The sequence below is a fragment of the Candoia aspera genome, chromosome 5 (assembly GCF_035149785.1).
Source record: "Candoia aspera isolate rCanAsp1 chromosome 5, rCanAsp1.hap2, whole genome shotgun sequence".
Lineage (NCBI taxonomy): Eukaryota > Metazoa > Chordata > Lepidosauria > Squamata > Boidae > Candoia > Candoia aspera.
The window spans coordinates 37991657-38017888 of NC_086157.1; the positions used below are offsets into that span (position 1 = coordinate 37991657).

Consider the following 26232-nt stretch of genomic DNA (forward strand, 5'->3'; position numbering starts at 1 on the left):
CCATTGTTTCAGAATAAGTGTCCAGTTCTTCATGAAAATGATTGAAGCATTCAACATTGCCCTTTTGATTTTTTCTGCCAAGGTAAGACCAACAACTTTTGTTGGCATAATTACATATAAAATGTCTTTCCTTCCCCCCCCCCTCTTTATCCATTTCCCCTTGATGGATTTTATCAATACTTTTTTTGGAACTTCAGTCCTGTTGCCAAGGTCTTCCATTTTTCTAAGGAGAGATATGGTTCAGATACCTCATATTCAGGGACTTTAGGATTTAATTTCCACCAGGTTTTACAGCCAGTTATAATATGGTTGTTCCAGCTTTTGCCTCATTATCTGCATGCAGTCTGCAGCAAAAATAAAACCATTCTCAACACTTTGTTGTTGTTTGGTAAAGATTTATAAAATCATGAAATCAAGCATCAACCTTTGCTCTTTTGTCCTTCTCACTGACCTGAAGAGTAAGGTCCACCTTTATTCTGAAGAGGTTCACTTCCCCTCTTAACCAGATTAACTAACCAATTGTTCTGGAAATGGTATTGGCCAAGCAGCAATATCAGAATAAATTAAAATATCACTGATTCTCTCCTTCATCAAAGATCAAAGTCCTCACTAGCATCTAATTTTTCCCTGTTAGTGTTGCCTCTTCCTATCATTCCTTTCTCTTCCCCACTATCAATACTTATAGAAGATGATTCATTGTCATCTTTTTGGATGTACCAGCTTGTATTTCTTTTTCAGAATGTTCGTTAACTATATTCATTATTGAAGGCATTACATATTTCACAATACTGTAGATCCAGAAATTGCTTCAATCACCTTCTCTTTTGCTTTTTTTAAAGATTATTTTTCTTTGTTGAGCTCCACTGGGTCAATGTCATTTCATGTTGGGTATACCTGACTTTAAATTTCTTAACAAAATTCAGAATAATTATGAAAAAGTGCTGCAAACAACTGCAAGTTCGTCCAAGTTCCTGCAGAACAAAAAAGCACAGGGGCTGATGATGTGAAATGCACCCTGAAGCAAACTTGAATGATTCTGAACTGTTACAAACTCTATGCATGCAGCTGAATCCACGTGTGGCAGGGGCCAATTGTATGCAGCTCCAAGCACCTCCAGCATCAACGGCTATACTGATATCACTTCCAAGGTCTGACACCACATGGTGTGAGGGAGGCAAAATGGCTACCAGCCTAGCACAGAGGCTGAGCAGCAGTTGTAGAATGCAGGCTGGCCTAACATATTACCACTAGGTCACCTGGGTCCCACTGCTCTATCAAGTCACTGCTGCCAAAACACCAGTACCTCCAACTCAAAGAATAAAACTGCTACTGTCTGATGAATTTCTATAACTAATGCCTGCACTTGTCAGATTGCATGAGGCTGGCCCCAAAGCATTGCTGACTCCACTTCCATTGCTGCATCAATGCTGTTGATCTGTTTCTACATCTACAGTGCACAACCAAGTGCCAAACATCTGATCTGTGCTCCAACAGCAGTGAGCTGCCTCCAGTTCCACTGCTTTGCATGCATGGTGCTGCTGAGCACCCAAACAGCTGATTTTTTGTGCCAGCAGCAACAACCTCAATTGATTTTCTGGTTTGGTCTACCTAGTGGGGCTGACAAGTCATCTCTGGTTTGCTGTCAGGGGTCATCAATATATGGATGATACTTAATTATACATTTTCTTGAGAAGGAGAAAACATCGCTTCATGGGAGACAGGCAGTGATGAAATTTGAAATATAAATAAAATAAATAAACATGGTTTCTGCAAAGGTAAGTCTTTTATCAATAACTATCTAGACTTCTTTGACAGTGTGGTCCCCCACTGATCAATGCTGGGACTAGTTCTCTGAAACTTGTATGTAGATGATCTGAAATTAGGGCTAAGCAGTAAAATTGTTTAGGATGGTTAAAATGAAAAAGGTATTCTGAAGAGCTCAAAAGAATTTTTCAGACCTGGGTGAATGGACTTCAGGTTGGCAAATACAGTTCAATGTAAGCAAGTATAAATGTATGCATGTAGACACAAAAATCAAAGTATACAATAACTGACCATTAAATCCAAACTTCATTTATACATTAATGAAATCATGATGTACAGCTTGATAAAAACATGCAGTTGCTGTTAAAAAAAAAAGGCAAATCTTGGAATAATTTGGAAGGAAATCAAACTGCAAATATAATAATTTATATTATACAAAACTATGGTAAGACCACACTTGAAATCATTTACTTCCGTTGGCCTTAGAAGAGCCATAAGATCACTTATGCATGATTGTATTGAGGAGGAATTACCAATAAACTATTGCAAGACCAAGATTCTCACGTTCTCCAAATACCCAAAAACAAAGAAGCTGGAACTTAGATGGGCAGTCCATCGAGCAGGTTAAGACATTTAAATGTACAGGGACAGTTTTTCAAGCTTCAGGAAGCAGAAATGCCCTGCTGCAGTTAAGTTGTTTGCAGTTAAAGCCTGAGCACAACTGCTATATGGGGCTCAATTAGGACCGTATAACAGCATGATTACCTTAGAAAGAATTCAAACAAAATTTTTGAGAAGCATCTTTCAGGTAACCCACTGCAGCCCAAATGCAGTACTTCAATGGGAAACAGGAGTCAGTAAGCTTGAATCCAGTCTCTGGATAAACATCTTTACCTACTGGCTAAAACTACACCACGGTCTTGGTGGACTGACCCATCTAACATTGGCAGGCAACTTCAAATCATCTTTGAAGCCCTCCAAAAGAAACGGAGCCACTATGGCTTTTCCAGTGATGCCATCCTTAACTTTAGGGCTAGATCAAGCTAGATCAATATTAAGGCAAAGAATCTTAGACTTGGAAGGCCAAACAGAAGTTGCTGCTTCTTCTCCCCACATATTTGTAAATAAGCAAATTTTAGCTCCTATACCGGCTTCATATTTCTATCACATTACAGTCCCCAAATTCAGGACAGCTTCATCTTTAGCTCGATTTAATGCTCTCCGCTCAGCTGTTTTGGAAGGGAAATATAGGAAAACCCCTTAGGATACTCAACACTGCCCCTTTGATATGGGTGCTATAGAAACCACAGCCCATGCATGTTCTTTTGTACTGCCAGCTCTACAGGGACATTTGCCACCAGCTGATTACCCATTTTATCTAAATTTCCAGGGCACTCCAATAATATTATTTGCATTATTTATTAGATAACCAGGATAAATCTCTCTCTCTCAAAGTAGCAGAATTTTGCTACATTATGTGTAAGCTTTGCCCACAAATGGTTGCCAGTAGTCATTGATGTTAGGGGTTAACTTTGCTTTGTTTGTTTTACTGAATGTATTTTTGCTGGTCAATGACCAAAATAAAGTTTCTCTCTGTCTGTCTGTCACTTGAAGTATTGTTTGTACTTCTGGTCACCAAATGCTAAAAAAAAAAAAGCTATAAAAAGTATAAAAAAAGATCAAAACCAAAATGATTATGGGATTGAAATAGTTGCCCTATGAGGGCAGGTCACAGTAATTTAGGCTCTTTAGTTGGAACAAAGAAGAAAATCTGTCTGTCTGTCATCCATTAAAACTAAATGCAGGGAGATTCAATACCAACAGAAGGAAATATATTTACATAAAATGCATATTTAAATTGTGACATTTGCAGATAGCATTTTTTGAATGCCAGCCAATCTGAAGAGTTTGAAAAGGAACTCAGTAGATACACAGAGGAGTAGGCTATCAATGGCTAAAGTACTGATATCTTCTAAATAATGCTCAGCATACTCTATACCCTGGTTGCTAGGGAAATGACAGTAGAAAGAGGCTATTTAGGAACTTCCCAAATTAATCTTATTGGTTATTTTGTGACACAGAATGCTGGACTAAATGGACTTATGGCCTCATTTATTAGGCTTTTCTTATGTTATTTAATAATGGTTCTAAAATTTAGCGGCGGGTGAAGCTTGGCAAGATGTCTTCCCACAAGATATCATTCCCTCAGTAGTCCCACTCACCCCCAAACATACTGCTGCTCCCCATTTGCTTGTGCTATCTTACAAAACCACCTGAGGAAAAAGGAAAAGTATACAGATAATTCTACAACTCCTGTAAGTGTAATGCTGCTACTGCTAATTCATTCTAGATAGTGGTGATAAAAATCACGAAGTTTAGCAGTGCTAGCTTACCTCATGACTTCAGAACACATTATGGGCATGGAAAATTAAATAAATATTTGCAACAAAACTAAAAAATATATATTTTGTGCAAACTATTTTATATATCTGAAATTAGTAGAACCATGTTCTCTAAAAATACATACAGCTTTCTATTTCCAGTGTACAATTCTGTTCATCTAATGGGTATCTTCTCAAGTCCATCATGCAAGCTGCAGTAGTTGTGATTCTAAAACAACAAAATGAATTATTACAGAAGCAAGGAATAAAAAATAAAACATTTAAATGAATATTTTGAGAAAAACAAGGGCTGACAAATAATAGTAATAAGAGCTACAAATTAGATAGAGATACCATCACTGGAGCTTAATGCTTTTCTTTCTGCACAAGTACAAGGCAGATGAATGTGTATGAATTGTATTTTATTATATTTACATTTTTTCTTTTATTTAAAAATTAATGATATTTTAGAAAGCTCAAATACTAATACCTATTTTCCTTATTAGTGTAGGAGTAGTACCTATTAATTTATAGTTCATACATACTGCTTTTCAAATATGTTAATAAAGTGGTTTCATTGAAAACAAATTACACAGAACAATTTTAAAAATAAGATTAAACTTTCAAGCTAAGCAACATAATTAAGCAGCTTTCTAAATCAACATGAGATTGTCAAAGGCAAAATAAATGAAGTACATTTTTTCTACAACTGGAAAAAAGAAGTTAGTGACGAGGCGGAGTAGTCCATCTACCAGTATTCATGTTCTGTAGACAAAGCTAAATGTTGCTTGAGACCATGATGGATCATATTATTCCAAGTAATGATCTGCATTTCTGCTTCTGTCCATGCTGGGAAAGGGGTTAAACTCTGTGGAAACAGGAATCCTTAAACTCTGTGGAACTAGGGCAGTACACTGTTTTGGATTTGATTCCAAAAAGTGTATCAGCACACATAAGGAGTAAACATAGTACTTGTCTGAAACTCATTATAGTAAGTAAGTAATAGTGAAGTTTATTGTTGTAACCGCAGGTCATAATATTAAAGTGGCTGTATTTTCACCCACTGATTGTGTGGGTAGCTATAGGAACCTGGGAAAAGCTTAGGTTTTTTAAAGAATTGGATTTGAATCTGAAGCGATGCATAGCCTGAAGGGAACATATCTAATCTGCTATTAACAACAACACAGCAATTAAAATATTATAGGGTAAATACAAATGATAAAATATGACCAGTATTACAGAGCTTAAGTAGCCACAGTTCTATTTGTCTTATATGATTTTATGTCTGTATCCTCAGAGCTCTCTGTCCAGAAGAGTGCAGTGCTAGGAACGGCTAAGATACTGCGCAGACCCCTCAAACTCCCAGGCCTCTGGTAGAGGACCTGAGGTTGAGGAAGACACATACCACTCATTGGAGTGAGAAGGATTTTTTTTTTAATATATATATGCTAAAATTCTTACACAACTCATATGGATGAATCCTGGGTTCAGATCCAAATCTGGCTAAATTTAGAGAAGTCTAAGTTGGAATTGAGCTCCTATGATCTGCATCCATTTTGACATATAAAGACTCCAAGGTAGGAAAAGCATGAAGTAGGTGAAGTGCTGTAATTTGGTGACTGACAGTTTTATTTTCTAACCATAGGGAACAGTTTTATACCACAACTCTCTACACACAGTGCTTTGAAAAAGGAATATTAACATGATATATTGCAGAAAAGTGCTGGCATTCAGTAATCTTTGCTATCTATGACATCTGGGAGCACACAGCAATCAGTACATCTTGGGAAATACTGCTTCTGCCAAAGTTTTTCTGCAACTTCCTATTCTCTAATCATTCTTTCTGTTACTTTGGTGCTCATGGAACAGAAAACAACTAAAAAACAAAAGTGATTATTTATTAATTTAATATTAACGCCCTAAACCCTGAACCTAGCTTTCAAAATTTGGCACATTTCTTGACTTAGGAAACTATTTCATTTTCATAGCAAACAAGCAAACAAACACACAAACAAAACCCTATGGAGTAAAAAACTACATATATATTACACCTTTCCCAAGATGAACACTCCTTTCTACCAAAACCATTACATCAGCTGTTCTAAAAATTTTCACATTTAATGTGCAAATTGAAAAGGTTTCTCTTGCTTTCTCACTAAATGTCTTCAACCTACCTGTAGGAAACTTGGCAGGACTGATATTCTTATAAACGACCACTATATATTTCATTTTATTTTAGATATATAGATTCCGTTCAATTTCAAAGATCGCCATGCCTCTAAATTTCATTCAGTTTTAAATATAAGGTCAGTGCTGACAGCTCTATTTTTAAAAATGTAAAGGCACATAACACAAAATCCTGTATTTATTTCTCAGAAATTTGTTGGGTTTTATACTATTATACTATAAAGGGCTTCTTTTTCTGTCAACATAATCTAATCCTGTTAAGAAAAATAAAATTTGAAGCTTTGAAGTTGATATCCAGTGAAAATCAATGCAAGGCAGAGAATTGAAATTTTAATTAGAGGTGTGTTTGCAAATTAAGATGCAGATTTGAGCCAAAATTAAATCAGGAGGGCAATTAAATCAACACAAAGGGAACTGAACTGTTTTTCTAATCTCTCTGTCATATTTGAATCTGAATTATGGACAATCCTAGTAAGGACATGTTGAACAAACAACCATATCTGTGACAACAAATTGTATGATTAGGTCTTGTCAGTGATTTACCACAGGATCAAAAAAGGTTCCCAAAGTCATATGAAAAGCTAGTCTTCTGTGGGGAAAAAAAAGCTAAAATCTGATGATTCTAATTCTAAGTTAAATTCCAAGTTATGTAGCTCACCAAAAGTAGCAGTTGGCAATAAGTATATAGAAAACTGTACTGAGAGAAAATAGGCATAGAAAAGACATTTGGAGAGATGCTTAGGTGCTACATGATACTGTCAGAAGCTTGCAGGCTAGTGACAAACTGTAACCAAAGGCAACTCATGGTGATGTAAGAATCAGGAGGAATCTTGTTAATGCTGATTTGCCTTCAGATAGACCATTCCTCATGCTATCAGTAAAAAGGCATAATGCAGCAATTCTGTATTAGGTTTTCTAGGGGAAAAATGTAAATTGTAAGTAAAATAAACAGATGAAAGTCATCTGCACTCTGTGTACTTCCATAAATAAGGCAGAGAAGGTGCACAACAAAAGCAAGGTGCAGTGGAATGATTTTGCTCTGTATATTATGAAGGATACTAAATTAAACACAGAAATGGACAGGGGAAGATACATACTTTCACAAAACTAAATGGAATGTGATTTGTAGAGAGGATATATTTTCCTTCTGCCTATCTGAATTCTGAGACTTAACTTTTGATGGAAAGCAAAAGCAGAGGGTAGTCAAAAGAGAAAATGTCTTAATAACAGAAGATTACAACATCCTCCAAATATTGGATAGAATGATGTTTATATGGGTAATGATAAGGAACCAAAATATTTGGATATAATGAATGGTTATGGCTTGAAGCAGGTGTCATGGAACTAGCAAGAAGAAAAAGCAACCCTGGATTTAATAAAAATGGCCAATTTTAATGTAATTATATTAATTATTAATGCAGTGTAGTGTGAGGTAATTAATGTAATGAATATGAACAACAACAGTTAATTGCAGCTATGGAGTGCTCTTTCATGACTGGAATCATGATGAGAAATAGGAATGCTTTAATTCTCTTTACTTGCCAGCCAAGTGTCTCCTATTTTCATTGATGTTTGTGTGATTTTCTACCACAAGATAAGTAATAAACGCACCAGTCCCAATTTGGATTGCAATTACATTACCAAGAATGTAGAGTAGCGAGAGAAGTCCCCGTCCTCTTCCCTGCTATTCACTATCATTTGAACATTTTTGTACATTTTGAACCTGAGGATTTAGTATGGAATGTAAGTGTTGTGGAGCAGTTTCCAAAAATGATCACATCACTATCAAATCCTACATACATGAAAAGTCATCCTAAGATTATACTTTCACAGTTAATTTCAAAAGTGAAAATGTCTGAAAGATGAATTAGGATAAAAGTATTGAAAACCAAATGTGTATCAGTGCAATTAAAGATACATAAAAATTAAGATTAGTGTGATTAGCAGCAAATTTTAGGGCTGTGCAGTGGATCAGTCTCTGAAAGGTCCTTGAACAGAAGTTAAACACCTTAAATCAGGTACATCATTTTGCAAGAGTGGGGGAAAGTGATTCCATTAAAGTGTTGCAGAGGTGCTGCATTTGCACTCCTGTCTACTGTGATGAAGGACCCTCTGGAGATAAAATCTGAAGTGCTCAACACCCTTGTTGAGTTATTAGTTGCAAACATTTTTGAAGAAGCGAATAAGCTAAGTTCTCTTTGCATTGAAGAGCAAGGTATTAATACCAGAAATACAAGAACTTTGCATTGATTATTTCTTATCCAGAAAGGTATGCATGGAACAGTTGCCTACTTAAGGTCAATTTTACTTAGGGCTGCTGCTACAAGGAGGCCACGGAAGTCCTTTATTGTTCTGGTGTTACACACAATAGAAGCATTTAAAAGCTCATAGCACATACACCATTACGTTAGTACCGTTGACACTTGGACTATAAAGTTCTGGCATGAAATTGATGATTTCTTCTAAGTCTCTGCACAGAATTTGAGCATCTTTCAAATGCCATACCCAGTGGATTGAGCACTAGCATCAGTAAGTGGTTTTTGGAAGTCTCCCTGTGATTTTGACATTATATCTTAAAATTTAAGCAGGCAAAAAAGGGTTTTAAGGGAGATGTAATTTTTAGGAAGTATTTGGAAGATATAAATATTCAGTTATAGAAAGTGGAAAAGATAAAAAAGGGATAATTAATGTAGCAAGTCGCCTCATACTACTAGTTCATCTGGTAATCAAAGCTATCTATATGAACTGGCAGCATCTCAAACCAGATCTTTCTTTCATTTAATTGAAAAATACCAGAGACTGAACTTCAACCATTTCATTTGAAAGTCATGTATTCAACAACATGTTTACAGTCCTTCTTCAGGTTAGGTAACGTTCCTTTCGTTGACTGGGGATAAACTGAAGGCAAATTGATTCTGGTTGATCTAGTAGGTTATAAATTTATTTATCCAAATTTCAGAATAACTTGGGTAAGCATATCTTGATTTCTCTGACATTTGAATTATAGCAAATGTTCCTCAACCTGCATATACACAAAAAATATGCCTAATGTATATTTTGGCCTCTGCCTAAAGCAACCTTTCTCAACACTTTTTCCCTTTGGAGGAATCCTTGAAATAATTTCCAGGTCTTAGGTAACCCCTGCATAAAAATTATAACATCTACAGCTTACAATACATTAGTGTGATCAATAAGCTGAGTCATGGCACATAGAAGTTCTTAGCATTGAAATTGCTAGCCATTTTAGACTTTTTTTTAAAAAAAAAAATCACAATCTGTTGCAGAACCCTTACACCCTCTCATGGAGACCTACAGGTCTAGGTTGAGAAAGTTGAGAATGACTGGTCTAACCTATTATATATCTAGAAATGTTAGGTGTAGACTGAGAATTTTGTTAATCTGCAGGTGGATCATGACAGTTTCCCATAGATTTTGTTGAGAATTTTAATAACTAATTTCAGAGTAAACAGTTTTATTGAATATATATAAAGGGACTAATTAACATCAGCAAAGCTCTAAATGGAAGATCTTCTGGATTGACATAAGGAAGGGTTAAAAAGATTTCTGAAGAATTTACATTACAGAAGATGGATGAATGGATAAACTTATAAAAACTGGAATAGCTTCACAGCTGGTCTATGGCTTCAGGATAAATTCTTTTTTGGTAAACTTCTGTCAATGCCTGAATAATTCTCTAGGCAAGGTGCTCAGGCATAATTAGCATAAGGAGAATGCATGTCTTCAGTATGACAGCAACAACTGTGACTTAGAAGAGACATTAAATAATCAAATAATTACCATGTCCCAAATCACAGCACCTTAAAAATAGGCAAAGTAATTTTAAAAATGCATCATTCTGGTTTACAAAAAATACCTTATAATACTCTATTCTTATTAAAACAACATGATACTACTCAATTGCTTTAAGATGTCATGAAATCTATGCAAAAGATAAACATAATGTTTTACTTTCTAATTAGTGGAAAAAACTGCCTCTCCAAAAACAGACAAATTACTTATTTCCATAATCCAATTCTTAGTATCTGGAAAGATGTCACTTTTTCAATTTCTCCAAATAATTCTTTGGGCACCCCTCTGGTTAACCATAATTGTTCAAAGATAGTCAGATTCCAGATTTTAAAACAAATAATAACATCTTTAACACTGTGGGATTTCCCCATAATTATTAGATATATTAAAACGGTATTCCAAAAATGCAAGGAATTCACAAGACCATATCATATGGGTCAATGTATCCTCAATACTTTTACATCTCCAACAATGGAAATTGGATGTCCATCCTTTCAAATATATTCTTTGGGGAGTTCTATAACCTTGAAGTACAATTTTGATGGATCAATAGTAAACTCAGATCTGTGGAGTCCTTGGTGCTCTCTGAGCCTTGTTGTTTTCTTGCAGACATTTCATTGCCAGACTAGGCAACATCTTCAGTGCAAACAGGGAGAGGTCCTTGCTCTCTGTTTATATGTAGTGACTTGCTCTGCTTGTGTTGGTAGGGGTGTTGTTCTTGCCTTGGGAGTTCTTTGATTGGGCTGTTGTTTGCTGCTTGGTTGATTGACTGAGTTAACAGTTCCCTGATTAGGGTGTATTGTGCTGTTTGATTGTTCTTCTAGTGTTAATACAGGCCATTTTCCCCATCAGTTAACAAGAAATAACTGCAATTCAGTAGTGGGCTAACATAATGTCTTAGTCCAATGCTTAAATTCTGGAACGAGCCAGGACTTTCTAGTTAACATGCTTTGGTATACATATAATACTAAACCATAAACCAATGTTAACATTTATTCTAAGTTGGTCATATATAACCTCTTTCAAGCTGAGCACCATTTTTGGCTTTTGAAAGGACCTAAATACATAGTTGTCTTCAGGAGGAAGGTGGGAGGTTGCAAAGTTATGAAATGCATGACATGTCCTCATGTGAACTCTGAACATTTTGTACTTATGTGCATCATTGCTGTATAAGAACAGAAGAGTGGAGCTTGCACTGTGGCATCATGGCACGTTTCATCACTTTGTCATAACTGAGGCTAGAAATGGACACACATAACTCACCAAAACAAAAGCAATAAGTGGGCAAAATCAGGACAAAAACAAAATAGGAATATAATAATAGGGTACATATTTTCAAAGTAAAAGCTTCCATATTCAACTATGGCAGCAGAGACTGGCAAAAGTTGCTGCCTGAAATTCTGCAGAGGTATTCAGTATACAAATTATTAAACTAAATTGCTTGATTCAACATAAGAAAATAGTTTATAAATTTTGTATCAGTGATATGTTGGCAAAGATTGCAAAATATTTGCCAAGGGTTGCATGGGCAAGGACAATGGGTTGTCTCAACCTATAAATAAACAGAGAGACTTCCTCATTCTTAAACACACACACACACACAAACATTTCCCCCCATTCTCAGCACAGAGAGAGGGGAAGGTTTGGAATCCTTTTTGGTGAGTTAAGCTGCTTTAAAATCTATTGCAAAGTGGCGACGTGCCAGTAATAACCAATATAATTCTAGCATTCAAAGGTTCTCCCTGTTGAGATGAAGAACTCCTGCTGAGATGAAGAACCCCAGCAGAGAGAAATCACATTATTCCCATAGAATAGCATAATTCTCCCACATTCACATGCTTCTCAGGTCACTATATAGATGTGAAATTGACTGGAATAATTTGATGTACTGTATATGTGAAGAAAGGTATATAGGAATCATTTTACTTGTGCATATTGCTCCTATTAAATAGAGTGGCATAGTAATGTTCCTTCCTTCCTAATACACTTTTCATCAAATTGGTTGTAATTTGCACCTCAACACTTGTTTGGCCTTCCTTCAAGCTTTCCACATGCTACCTACTTTTCTAAGAACAATGTAGACCTCACTGAATGTAGGAGAGGTAGGGAAAGACTTTGGAAATGGAAACTTTAGAAATGAATTCTCCTAGTTAGAAACTATACTGTACACTGAAAAAAATACCCTCTACATTTCATGAAATAAATGGGGGCTAACCCTCTGAAATGTTCTACTATCCTATTTCCAAAATTATCAGTGTTTATGAGGGAAACAACCACAAAGCCAAAGCTAAAGTTGTTTTTAAACTGGCCCTTCATATATGCTTAGGCATATCGAAGCAAACACAGAGGCTTTTATTGCAATTAAAGAAAGAATGAAATTTATACTAAAAAGAGCTTGCTGTCTCAGCAAGGTGTCTCAGATGCTACTTCGCCTATATTCCCACCCCTAACTTGAAACATTTAATAAAACATTTAATAAAAACAATTCAAAATATTATTTAAATAAACAGCTCTGATAGGACAATGGATAAGAACAGGTTCTCCCTATGTAGCTTTAAATGGGAAGGCCATGAAAATATTTCTGCTGGTTGGAAGTTTAATTTGGAAGATGTAATGTTTTCAAAATATGAATTACCTTGATCAGAACAGAATTTCCCTCCTGGCATTGCTACAGTGAGTCCAATTTTACAGTATCCATACCAAAAACTACTGAGCAGAAGAGTCTCAATTCACAAGATATTTTTGAAAGTAATAATTAAGTTAGTATTACTATAACTGGGCTTGAAACATCTGAACTATTACTAAACTTACAGAAAATTCTGTCTCCTGGCTACCATCTATTTGGTTGTCCATATTTTGCAGCCCAGATATGGTAGCTCTAATTAATTCATATCTTGCTACAGTATGCAAACCAGGGTGAGGAAACGTTTTTCTGCCAACACCCAGGCCACTTTCCAGGATCTGTATCACCAATGGGCAGGATCAGAATCCAAAGTAGACAAGACTGCCTGCTCTCTCTCATGAACACCAAGTCTCTCTTTCACACATACACATACAAACCCCGTAGGGGCACAATTTTTCTCTCTACTCATAGGGGGAAAAAAAAATAATTTTCCTTGTCTCCATGCATAGCAATAACAATAAGTGTCGTTCTCCGTATCTAACCATTTCTTTCAATAAAAAGTCTGGGAAACATGGCTTCAAAAGTAGACAGAGCCTCTGCCTTACTGTCAACAAGCCAAGAAGTTAAAACTTACAGGCAAAGGTTATACCACAGAAATTAGATTTTCATTCTTGATTTAAATTTTGCAGCTCCTGTATAACTCGAATTCTGAATAATGACTTTATTGGCAATAAAAAATAAAACATTGACAATGCTACTTAGTTTCTAGAGGCATCTTTTTAAAAAGCAGTGGAAATGCATAATATGTTATGCATATTATGATCTAATATAATATTTGGCACAACAACCTTGCACCAAAAAACCAGTGATGAACAATATAACATACAAGAGTGAAGAATTCTTGATTACATAGCTACAAACCTGAGGCCATATAATACTGTGCCATCTGGATGAAGGCGAATCATTCGATTCTTAACAGTAACACCATGCACAAACGATTTCTTGTCGTTTAGAAAGTAAGTATCAGGCACCCATAGTTGATCTGCTACTCTGTTATCAAGCGTAAGGTTGAGAGGAATCCCAGCATAGGCTAGCCTTTTATCTCTCCAGTATTGTTGAAAATACATTGTTAACGTGTAATCCTGGTGGAGAGAAGAGGAAAAACTGAAGTTAAGTCTTGTTTATGTATTGAACTTCCAGAATCAACTTCCATATAATCTTGCAGATTTCAAATCACTCTAAACCTAGCTTTAAGACATCTGTACTCAGCTTATGAGCACTATTTTATGTCACAATTTAGTGTTTAGTTAGGTCGTTCCAAATAAAAGGACAATAGTTATTTCAAAATGCATACCTTTTTTTCTTCCTAGACTAAAGGGCTCTTTGCCTAATATAAGCTTCTATGAAACATTTCTGGATTGAAATAACACATTGACAAGAGCTGTGCCAAAGTTGCTGTATGGTTTTTTTTTAGATTTTTCATAAACCCCAATAAGAAACAGCTTTACTAAGATATGTCCAATACTTTAGAGGAAAAGCTGTCTTTCATGGGAAGTAAATGTCATTACCGTTCAGAGCTACAGCAGTTATATTTTACTTTCAGTGTTCATGAACAGTTTCTATTAGGCGCATCATCAAAAGGACAATATGCCCCCTGGTGTTTTCTGCAATTTTCTGATGTAGAAGTTAGGAACAAATGCATTCTTTTCTAGTGATGGCTTAATTAAAGCTTGGCTTTAGTAGTAATAAAACTGGAAAGTATTTTTACTGACTTGTAATAAGTAACTTTAAAAAACCTAAATTACTAAAACCCACAGGTATACATGTATAACACCAGATAAGACATTATAGCACAATATTAGTAATTTGGTTAAACCAAAAGCAGTATAAACTGCTGTTGCAAAAGAGAATATATATTTAGAGAAACACACTCTAGCTATCTTGCATTCTCCTGAGTTTTTTCAGATTCCACCTTTAGAGAAAATTCCGGTCCAGAAGAAAAAAATATAGCTTTCCTAGTCAACAACTTAAAACAGAGCTCTGTCACTTTACTAAGGGGCAGGAAGTAGAGTAACAACCTTTTGACACATGTCACTCTATAAACCAAATGGGAAAATAAAGAAGAATGCACACATTCTCATCTATACAAGCTCCGCCTTACTGTAATCTTCACAAATTGTGCACATACAATTATTGATTTGGTTTATTTGCAACAGAACTCATATTACTGAAATATATTACAGAAAATGTATTTGGTGAGTATAAGTGGAATGTAATAGATTCTTGAATCAATTAAGTAGAGACATTGCAAACAAGGGGAGACTGACTGACATAGCAGCTAAAGGCAGAACATCTTCATTTTGGCATGTGAAAAGAAGCTGACCATAACAACTCAGAAGACTAATTTCCATTCATGGGAAGAAAAAGAAGCATTAAATAATCATTAAATGATTGGAGCCAATATTCAACTTACTATTATTTTAAGAGATTAAGGCTACAATTTCAAATTTAGAAATTATTTCAATGAAGATAATGCCAATGATAGTGAACATTAACATTAAAAGATCTCATCCCATAAAGGGCATGTAACAGTTTTGCCTCTATAGGCACAATGCTATTTATGACTAGCCATTAGCAAAAGGAGTGAATTTGAATGCCTTTGGCAGAGAGGCACAATACAAATTCACTAAGGTATCTCAAGGATTTGAAGTATGAGGATTTGTTTAACACAAGTTTTAAACTGAGAATTAATTACTGAGTGTATAATCACCCATTATTTCTTGAAAGTCACATACCAATTAAGCAGAAGTAAGTGATAGCTTATGATCTGAACTCCCATTTTAACCTTATACAGTAGGTTAGGTTAAATTGACTCAGGCCCATCGAATGAACTTCTTGGTTGACTTGAAGTTTTGAAGGGCAAAGCTAGTCAAGCAAGCTAAATTACAGCTAGCATCTAGACCCAGGTGCACGAAGTGGGAGGCTGCTTATCAATTTATCATCTGAATGAAATTCCACTGGATGCCTTATCACTTTTACCCTAAACCGGAAGATTAGAAAGAGCCTTCCATCTTCCAGACATCTGGAAGAACAAAAGGAATGCTTTCCTTCTTTGGAGAGAACAAAGAGCTTTTACTTATAAAAGAATGGTGCAACAAAAAGGATTTTGATGATCTATCTTTGTCAACTGAGTGCCTCAGATCTTTCCATCTCCCAATATTTTGCATGGCTAGCTTAATAGTAGAGGTTAGTATATAGGGATATATGTATGTGATCAACTCAAACAACTGTATTTTAATAAAGAAAAAGTTGATTTGACTTAAATTCCTGCTGAAGTTTCTGACTCTGCAATGAGCAGTTTCAGCCTTAGCATTTGCATAAGGTCTCATTCCACATTTCCTTCCTTCTATTCCCAGATTAACATCTGAAGACCTAAGCTTCAGAGGTGAAGCAGATGAGTATGAGTTAGCCTTTTCTATCAGGGCACTGCAGCTTTGGAATGGACATTCTGCTTGTTACAATGTCTGCCCATCTTTTAGCAGGTGGTAAATATTGTCTTGATTTTTAAATGGTCTTTTGCAGATTTCTACTAATTTTTTTATCCACAGCAGGAACTTGGGCTTGAATGACTGACATGTAATCTAATGAACACAGTAGTCAAATGAGGACGTGGGTCTTCCTGCACCTTTCCCAACACCTTCTCCACTATATTACACTTACAGAAGTAATGTTACTGGATTTCTCTCATAATGTGCCAAGTAGTATATCCTACAACAGCTTTACTCAATTTAGTGCCCTTAAAATATTTTTGGTCTACAACTCTCAAAATTCTCATGTAATTAACTTCAAATGTTGAAATGTTACAAAAAGAACTCTAGATCAAAATTGTCATATTTATCGTCTATCATTTATGTCATGATAATGTACAGTGGTTTATCTCACTGTGAACATGCTGGGAAATATAATTCTGTCCAGATTATGAAGCAATTTGTCACAAAAGCCAAGCAGAATTCTGTCCTCCCAATTTATATTACTACTGCATTCTCTATCCCAGGATTCCTCCGTTCCACGGATGTTCACATGCCAAAGATCCTCAACAGACAACAGACATATCAACATCCTTTTGTATGCAGATGACATGGTTCTGATGGCACACTCCCAAGTAGGCCTGAGAAGATTGATAGGGAAGTCTGGTGCTTATTACACCTCCAACTTTTTGAATATTAATAAGTCTAAATCCAAAGTGGCAGTTTTCAGAAAAAGATGGGCCAAATATAATTGGTACTTGGATGGGGAGCCTATAAAACAAATAGATTTTTTCTCCTACTTAGGGGTGGTCTTTAGAGATACAGGGCCTTGGGTTAATCACTTCAAACAAAGTTCTATAAAGGCCACAGCAAGCTCTAAAACACTAACCAAATACTTAGTTACAACCACCCAAGTACTCTGCTCTCCATTTTAAATGTCCACAAAGCAAAAATTGTACCAGTGTTAACATATGGTGCCAAACTGTGGGGCCTATCAAAGGCCTCCTTACTCAAACAAAATCAAGCACGCTTTTTAAGAACTATTCTGGGGACCGACAGGAATACACCTGTAGCATCAGTAAGAGCTGAAACAGGCACCCATTCCATTTACAGTCTAGCAGTAATTAAAGTCTTCAACTACTGATGGAGGATTCTCTCAATGGAACCTGATAGACTACCAAAAATGTGCCTCGAAGAACAGATGAACACAGTTCAACCCACCACATGGATCAACCAACTTCTCCAAACCATCTCATACCTCAGCTTTTCAACACAATATTTACTTTCAGATGGACACCAGCCAAGACAATATTTAAACAAAGAGTCTTGGATGTTAATGCCCAAATCAACACAGTCACTTGCAAACATTAGGTCGCTGAAATGGCTGGCGAAGAATAAAATGTCTTTTCAAACAGAAAAATAACCTGACAATCGGTCTGACTCAATACCATAGGACAGCCCTTACCAGAGCAAGATTCGAGCAGCTAGATTCTATGGTTAAATATGGATGATTCCATCAAATGCCATATTTTGAGAGAACATGTGTTTGTGGAGCATCTGAAATAGAAGACATTGCACATGTCCTATTTAACTGCCAATTACATGCCCCAGCAAGGGCTCAGTACCTACAGACACTACTTGACAGAACCATATATTGGGACTGTAACCAACGGTTGTTACTTCCTTCAGGCACAAACACATATGTAGTCACTAGAACGGCTAAGTTTATAGTCAGGGCTGTCCAACTGACAACACATTAACACATTGGGGTGGCATGCAAAGGTGATGAATTCACCTAAACACATATTGTTTTTGTATTTTATTAATTCTCTTATAATAAGCCTCTGCATTATCTTATATTCTATTCTATTATCTTTATCTCTATTTCACCTTACTGTATTTTATCTTATTTTATCTCACTTTAGCCTATTTTATCTTATCGTACTGTATTTTACTTGCCTTATGCTATTGTATTTTATTGTGGCTGATGCCCAATTTTTTTGATATGGTCAACTGACTAATCAATAAAATTATGCTATACTATACTACTGCATTCTCTTATGTGTAGTTTATTTAGGAAAAAAAACTACAATTGCCCCATGATAAATAGTAGGGTGTTAAATACCTGTATTATGTGCATTAATGGAGTAGTTGTAATGGTTGCCTATTCTAAAACACCATCAGACTCATGAGTAGGAATTCAAAGATGTCTGATATATTAAAGAATAGTGTGCAAGATCACAGAGAAAGCTGAGAATGATGAAAGCGTGCCAAATTCAAACTAAAAACCCTCAGTGCAAATGAAATCCCACCCCCCACCCCCCGTAGAATCTTCTCAAGTCCACAATCCCAGGTGCTCCTAACGGTTTCTGATGGTCTGCAGGAAAAGTCCTTGAACAGATGACATAACCCAAACACATTCCATTGTACTGATTTCACATACAGACCTTGGTACAAGGTCTCACAGCAGCTCCCTCCCAAACAGAAATGCACATCAGCGCCATGGCATGTGAAACGTTACGATGTATAAACTACATTGAATCAGTGAACATGACAGTAGTACTATGAGTGCTGCTTTAGATGATATTTTAAGTCTGTACCTAATTTATAATTGTAAAAGGGTTAACAGAGTAACACTTTCGTTGAAAATGTTAAAATATGTACTTTTCACGATGCAACCACAAATTTAGTGTGTTTGTGTATGTGTTTGTGTGTGTGTGTGTATGTATATATGTATATGTATATATATTCTTGTATATATATGAGAACTAGGCCAAATGTACTAGAAGTAACATTTAATTCTCTGAATGTTTTGAAATTATATGGGGTATATAAACTATATAATCTGCTTGTGGAAAATGTTAACAGATGTTTCCAATTATTATCTTTCAAAGCCGGTGTTTACATAATATGAACACATACATGATAAATTAGGCTTGCATAAAATGAAGGTAAAATAGGCACTATGCAAACAAACAGTATGTGGCTGATTAAAATAGCCATGGTTTCATTTGGAAGCTACAAAATCAATCAAAACAAATGCTATCATTTTAAATGCGAAGTAAGACAGATGTTTTCATATTCTACAGAATTTACAGAGACTATTCCCAGTGTAATTTGTGATAGTTACAATGTTTAGAAAACTTTTCTCATCATCCATTCTTCACAAAATATTGTTGCAATACTGACATAACATCACACTTTTGTTGGGCAACAAATTACAGTTAGTTATGACTGAGTAACAAATATATACAGTAAATACAGTTGGTACAGACGCCCTCAAAGGGCTACATTGTTGTGCAGAGGTTATTATATAGGGCACAATAGGCACATTTCTCATTTCCGTCTTTTAATATGCATGAGTTAATATGGAAATTACCTCTGATTTCCACCTGTGAAAATAAAAACATCTGCACTTGATCTTAGCCAAAGAAGCAATGAAAAAATAAGAACATCTGAATAGATAAAATATGGTTACAGTCACAGACCAAAATACTAGGGAGCAACCAAATATCACTCATAATTTACAACATTTACACATTCCTGTCTGTTTTAGTGCAACTTTTTCCCAATCGTTGTTGTTTCCTCAGCAACAGTAGGGAAAACCACACTGAAGCATTTTCTCTTTGGGCTTGCATTTCTAAGGCAGCTTAGCAAGTCTTAAAGAAGTTAGAGCCTCTTTGGAAATAGCTGAAGCCATAAAAAAGATTAAAGCAGGGAAAGCACTAGGTCCAGATGGATTATCAAGTTTGTATTACAAATGCTCTGAGGACCAACTTTTACAACTCCTTCAAAAGGTGATGAATTCTATATTGCAGGAATTTGCAATGTCAGAATCTTGGAAAGAGGCCAGTATTGCACTACTACCAAAGGAGGGACAGGATCTTACTTCAGCTAAGAATTATAGACCAATCTCATAGCTGATGATAAAATATTTACTTCAATATTAGATTAAAGAAGATCTTACGGGATTTTATTCAAAATGATCAATGTCAGTTGATCATTTACCCAAATTACCCAAAAGGCAATTAAGAGACAATGTGAGAATAGTATTGGATATTATTGAATACTTACAACAACATAATGAAAAACAAGTGGCGCTGATCTTTTTAGATTCAAAGAAAGCCTTTGACAATTTGAACTGGTCCTTTATGTTTAAAGTTTTGGAAGATACGACTTTGGATAAAACTTCATCCAAGGAATTAAGTTGATATATACACCTCAACAGGTACTATTATTGTTAATGGTGATATAACCAAACCATGTGAGATACAGAAACGGACAAGACAAGAATGTCCTCTGTCCCCTTTACTGTTTATTTTAGTTCTGGAAGTGTTAAACAGAGATATTAGACAATATGAAAAGAGAAAGGGTCTGACAGTTAAAAAAGAAGTTTATAAACTGAGGGCTTTTGCTGATGATTTAGTTTTGACCTTACAAGAACCTTTGAATGATATTGAACATTTGATGAAGAAACTGAAAGACTTTGGGGCACTACCTGGATTTAAAATACTTAAACAAAAAACAAAAGATGTTGGTTAAAAACATGACTTTACAAGATCAAGAGACTTTGAAAATAAGACTGGTTTTAAAATTGAGAAAAAATTGTTTAATTTGGAAATTATTGTTTCAGAATAATTATGTTAAGGTATGGAAGGATGATAAACTTTAATTATCACTGCTGGGAAGGATCTCAGTGATTAAGATGAATGTTTTACCCAGGATGTTATTTTTATTTCACACAATAACAATATTGAAAGTGGATCTACCATTTAAACAATGGCAAAAAGATATTTCTAAGTTTATATGGCAAGGTAAAAAACCAAGAATTAAGTCAAATTGTTACAACACACTAGGAAAAGAGGGGGGGTTAGGACTTCCTGATTTGAAATTGTATTTTGATGCCTGTTTGCTATGGATGAAGGAGTGGGTGACTCTGAGGAACAAGCAGTTATTAGAATTGAAGGGTCATGACTTGAGATTTGGGTGGCACGGCTATTTATGGTATGAGAAAGTGAAGGTTAATGTGGATTTTAAAAATAATTTCATTAGGTGTGCCATACTGAGAGTTTGGAATAAATATAAAACAAGATTGTCTCCTAAAGTTCCTTTATGGTTGTCACCTCATGAGGCCTTTTTCAGAAGAGAGATGAGTGTGAAACCAACATGGTTGACTTATGCCAAGTTACTAACCTTTGTTGAAGGAGAACCTATGTCTTTTTGCTGTATCTCTATTTCTGCACTTTTTAGTTTATCTCTTTTTTCTTTAGTCTCTCTTTAACCTTTTTCTCTCTTTGTATTTTATCTTTAGCCTGAAAATTTAATAAAGTTTCTTTTTTAAAAAAGGTTAGGGCCTGTGGAAATAAAGTAATATTGGGCCATTAACTGGAAATATTAATCCATGCTCAGGTCTCTGTCTTTAATAAACTATGCTTCCAAAGACACAAGTGGTTACAACCAAGAACACAGTGGGCTATCCAAAACAACTTTCCAGGAATGAAATCTGAATAGACGTCTGAAGGTGATTGTGATATGGATGAAAATGAACAAACTGAAGTTTATTTCAAACAAGATGGCAGGACTCTATTCATTTATATAGGGTGGACTAAGATTGTAGCTCTGATGTTATGTGTAAAAGTACTGGTGACAGCAGGAGCCATAAATGCCTTTCAGTAAATCAGCTATTACTCTTTCTGAAGATCATGTATCTACTTTCTTGTGCAATATTAGATTAGTGCAATATGTTCTATGTGAGGCTACTTTTGGAACCAAGTCAGGAATTGATGTAGAATTTATTATATGATTTGTATATCACCAACTTCAAAGTGACTCTTGGGTGGTATATGGCCATAGAAATACAGAATGTAGCTGCCTGAGTCATCGTTGGGTCAAAACAAAGCTGGCCAAGGCCAATTTGATGGTGGCTACATTTAATTTTTGTTTTTAAAAAATGGTGCTGGGGTTAATATTAGTGTGGCAGTTATATAAAGTGGTGGGACTATGTTATTCACAGATGAATAGGATTTTCAGCTTTCTTCCTGGATTGGGGGAAAATTTTCTTTCAACCATGAAGTCCATTTTAGGGCTTACAAGTTTTTTCCTCCTTTTGTTTTAAAATGGAAGCAAACCATAACAACAATATTCAGCAGCTGTAATTAGTTCTGCAGTTTACAGAAATGGGTATTAGGTATGCATATGGTCCTTGGGCTACAGATTGTTGCTCCTAGGCTAAAGTCATACTACACTATTTCCATCAGGCTATATTGGCAGCCAGTATATTCCAACCAGCATTCAAAGCAAGTTTTTGACCTGTAAAGCCTGAAACTGTTATAGACATAAACAAGTTTTCCAAGTGTGAGCTACTCTGAACTAATCCATGCAATTTGCCTGAATCTGATCTGATCTAAGATGCTGTAATGTCAAACCATCCAGGGTTATTAGAGTAAAAGGAGCCAAGAGAACTCTTTTTATCAGAAAGATGCTGCCTTTGACGCAGTGGCATATGTGAAGTTAAATCATTTTTTTCCTGGAATAAGTAATCTATAAGATCAACCAAGACAGTTTCCATGCCAGACTAGAATTGGAATCTAGTCCAAAATGCATCCACAAAAATCAATATTGTCTAACAGCATTTGTACTTAACTAGTTAAGCATCTTATTCAAAAAGAAGCAATATGGTATCAAAAATCATAATACTCTGAAAAAGTGTGTAGAAGCAAGGAAAAAGTTTGTTAGGAGCAATCTTACAACTTTCCCATAAATGCCTGTATCTCTCCTGTCAGCCATTTTTTACTACAAGTAATGGCACAACAACTTAAAATAGCCTATCAAACCAAATCAGACAGTTGCTCTTCTCCAAAAATTATCTGATTGAGCTAAAGAACTGATCTACATTTAACACAACAGAAGCAAGTAGCTTTATTTTTAAAACCCTTAGCAAATAAGTTGTGATGAACCATTTAAATCCTTTACACCCATTTCTGGGTCACATTAAAGATAATGGACGAACTGGGACAGCATATGTGAATGTAGCAGGAAATAATAGATTAGACTGGAATTTGTTAGTTTATGGTCAAAGACCAAGCCAAGAAACATTAAAACATATATCTCTCTTGTCCCGGATCAATGCTACATGGCATATCGGGCAGTAAGGGTTCTCCAACTCTTTCGGTCTTGGGTGAGTGCTTCAGCATCCTTCCATGTGATATTCAGTGCCTTCAGGTCTTGTATCAGTGTTCTTCGCCACGTTATTCGAGGGCGTCCTCACTGTCATTTAACATCAGGGGGGTCCAACTCATTACCACTTTAGGGATCCGGTTGTCCTCCACGCGAAAGATGTGACCAGCCAGTTGGAGTCTTCTACATGTGATGATGTTATGAAGTTTACACGAGCCACTCCTTCGGAGCACCTCCTCGTTGGTGATGTGGTCAAAATATCAGATCTTCAAGATTCGGCAGAGGCATCTCTGTTGGAAGACATCAAGCCTCTTGTTGATACTAGCTGATGCCTTCCAAGTCTTCTTGGCATAAGTAGCGTTGGGATCACAACAGAAGTGAACAGATGGAGTTTAATCTTCAGTGATATGGATGGTGAGGACTGGAACTTGTTCATCCACCGAAAAATGGCTGTCGCCTTCCCAGTGAGGCACTTAACGTCCGCCTCTGCATCACCATTCTGGGCGATCATACTACCTAGATAGGTGAACCTCCCTACTTCCTCTAACTGCTGAAGTCTGAGTACAATTCCTTGTCCTGGGGCTGTGGAGCACACATGCATGATCTTCGATTTCTCAGTGCTTATCCTGAGGCTGACTTTGTTTGCCTCGCCATCCAAGACAGTCGTGGCATGTTGTAATTTCAACTCATCTTTTCAAGCAAGGCTATATCATTGGCAAAATCCAAGTTGCCAAGGTGACTTTGGTCAGTCCAGTGGATGCCTGTCCCAGTGTGTGCTCCAGCTCACTGCATGACATAATCAAGGGCCACAAGGTAGAGGAGTGGGGACAAGATACAACCTTGTCTAACTCCAGTGGTAATCTCAAAAAAGTCCATATGACTTTTTTGATAGAAATTTGATAGAAAATATGATAGAACTGCTACAGAAACAGCAAGGAGAATCACAGATTAAAATATATATAACAATTAAAATGCATACATAAAAAATTACATGAAAGCCAAAAACAATCAAATTGTGAGGAAACTACCAGTTGATTTCTACAACTTATAGCTAAAGGTAAAGGTAAAGGTTTCCCTTGACATTAAGTCCAGTCATGTCCAACTCTAGGGGGCAGTGCTCTAGCTACAGATAGAAATTTTGCCATTTTCCTTGATACATTTAAAAATTGGTCACTTAAAAAAAAACACTACTTACTGTAAGATTAAAATTTCTGATAATTGGAGTTATGAGTTCTGATTGCTGTTGAGTATAAAGTTACCACTTTAATAAAATGGCATTGACCTCTGTATTTGAACATATACAAATATGATTTTTATATGGGAGGTTGAAATTTCTTCCACTTGTCACCATGATGGGTAACATAATGAATCAGGCCAGAGAAAAAAGCTTTCTATTTGGAGCATGCATGATTTGAAAAAAACAATAACTAGGGAGAGTCCAGGAGGAAGGAGTGATTCTACTATAATGAAGGTGGAAATTTTTGGCCCTATCCTAAATATCTAGGTCACAAATACTCTGCTTGAATTCTGCTAAGGTCTTATCAATGAGTAAGACTGGTATTGTCATACCATAATATACCAGATCTTGGTTAATTTGACTTTGCACAGTGGATTCAAATCTATCATTCAAGATGAAATGAACCAAAGAAGTTCCCCAAGGATTTGCTTTGCTCAAAACCTGTAGCAGCATGATCTTGCACATGACCCTAATGTTCTATGTATTAGAACACTGGAAGTCAAATGACAGATATATGCTATTGTTTTTAGAATTTTAGATTGTATAAATTCAAGGACCGAGATCAGATTATAGATGCACAACTGGGTTCCATAAAGCAAGGTATCCAGAACTTCGGCCTTGAATAACTTAATGGCAGCTGGGACAAAATTATTCCCATACCGTCTTATAATCTTAGTAATTGCTAGAGGCACTTTGGAGCCCTTAAAGCTGGATCCCTCACTTGACTGCCCCAGCAGGTCGAATATTAAAATAGATACATACATTTTTAATAGATTTCACCTGCATAATAGTTCTTTCATTTATCATTCATCTAGTCAAGGGTTGTTTATTGTTTTCTGGAAAATTTTAGGACTTTTCATTTTTAAGTGGTATATTCCAAGGCATTCTCTGTTGGAATAGGTTGATAACACTCTAAGACCTCTGTGAAGCCTGGCTTTTGATATAGAGAGAATGGCTGTATTATCCACATATAAAAGATTAGATACACAGTGGTTATTTCTTTTTTATCTTATATTCAACTTTGGATGAGAAGTTAAATTGACTTATGCTTGTAACACTGACATCCTAAATGGCAATTAATACTGATAAAATTTTTACTTTTTTTATTTTGAATACTTTAAGTTTTTTTGAAATAATAGAATGTTAATCATTTTAATCATATCATATAAACATCACTGTCTTGGAGTCTGAATTTAAATAATACAATGTATCATGATGTACAACATTACAATAAAAGAGAAAAATATATATGGGGTGATGGGCAAAAGATGGAGGGTGAAAGTCTGGATTGGCAAAAACCTCAGCAATGTTGTTAATGTAGAGGTTAAACAGTATGCAGCCTTGTTTGTCCTCCTTTACAGTTTGGAATAGGCCCCATTAGGTCCCTATTGTTAATAGCTTTCACCTGTGTGATAATGCCTCAGTGAAGTTATATAATCAAACTGAGAAGAGGATGATCAATTGTTGAGGCTGCTAATTTTCTTCAGTGTCTCTCAATGTACAGAATCAAACGCTGTCTTTACATCA

General features: G+C 35.8%; 1 protein-coding gene across 1 annotated transcript in view; it reads right to left on the minus strand.

Moving 5' to 3' along the window:
- Positions 1-26232, minus strand: part of GABRB3 (gamma-aminobutyric acid type A receptor subunit beta3) — a 126384-nt gene that overhangs the window by 12069 nt on the left and 88083 nt on the right. Inside the window, exons 4-5 of the mRNA XM_063305009.1 lie at positions 13687-13907; positions 4292-4374 (exon numbers count right to left, since the gene is read on the minus strand). Coding sequence (XP_063161079.1) covers positions 4292-4374; positions 13687-13907 — 304 coding nt within the window. The remainder of the gene's footprint in view (positions 1-4291; positions 4375-13686; positions 13908-26232) is intronic.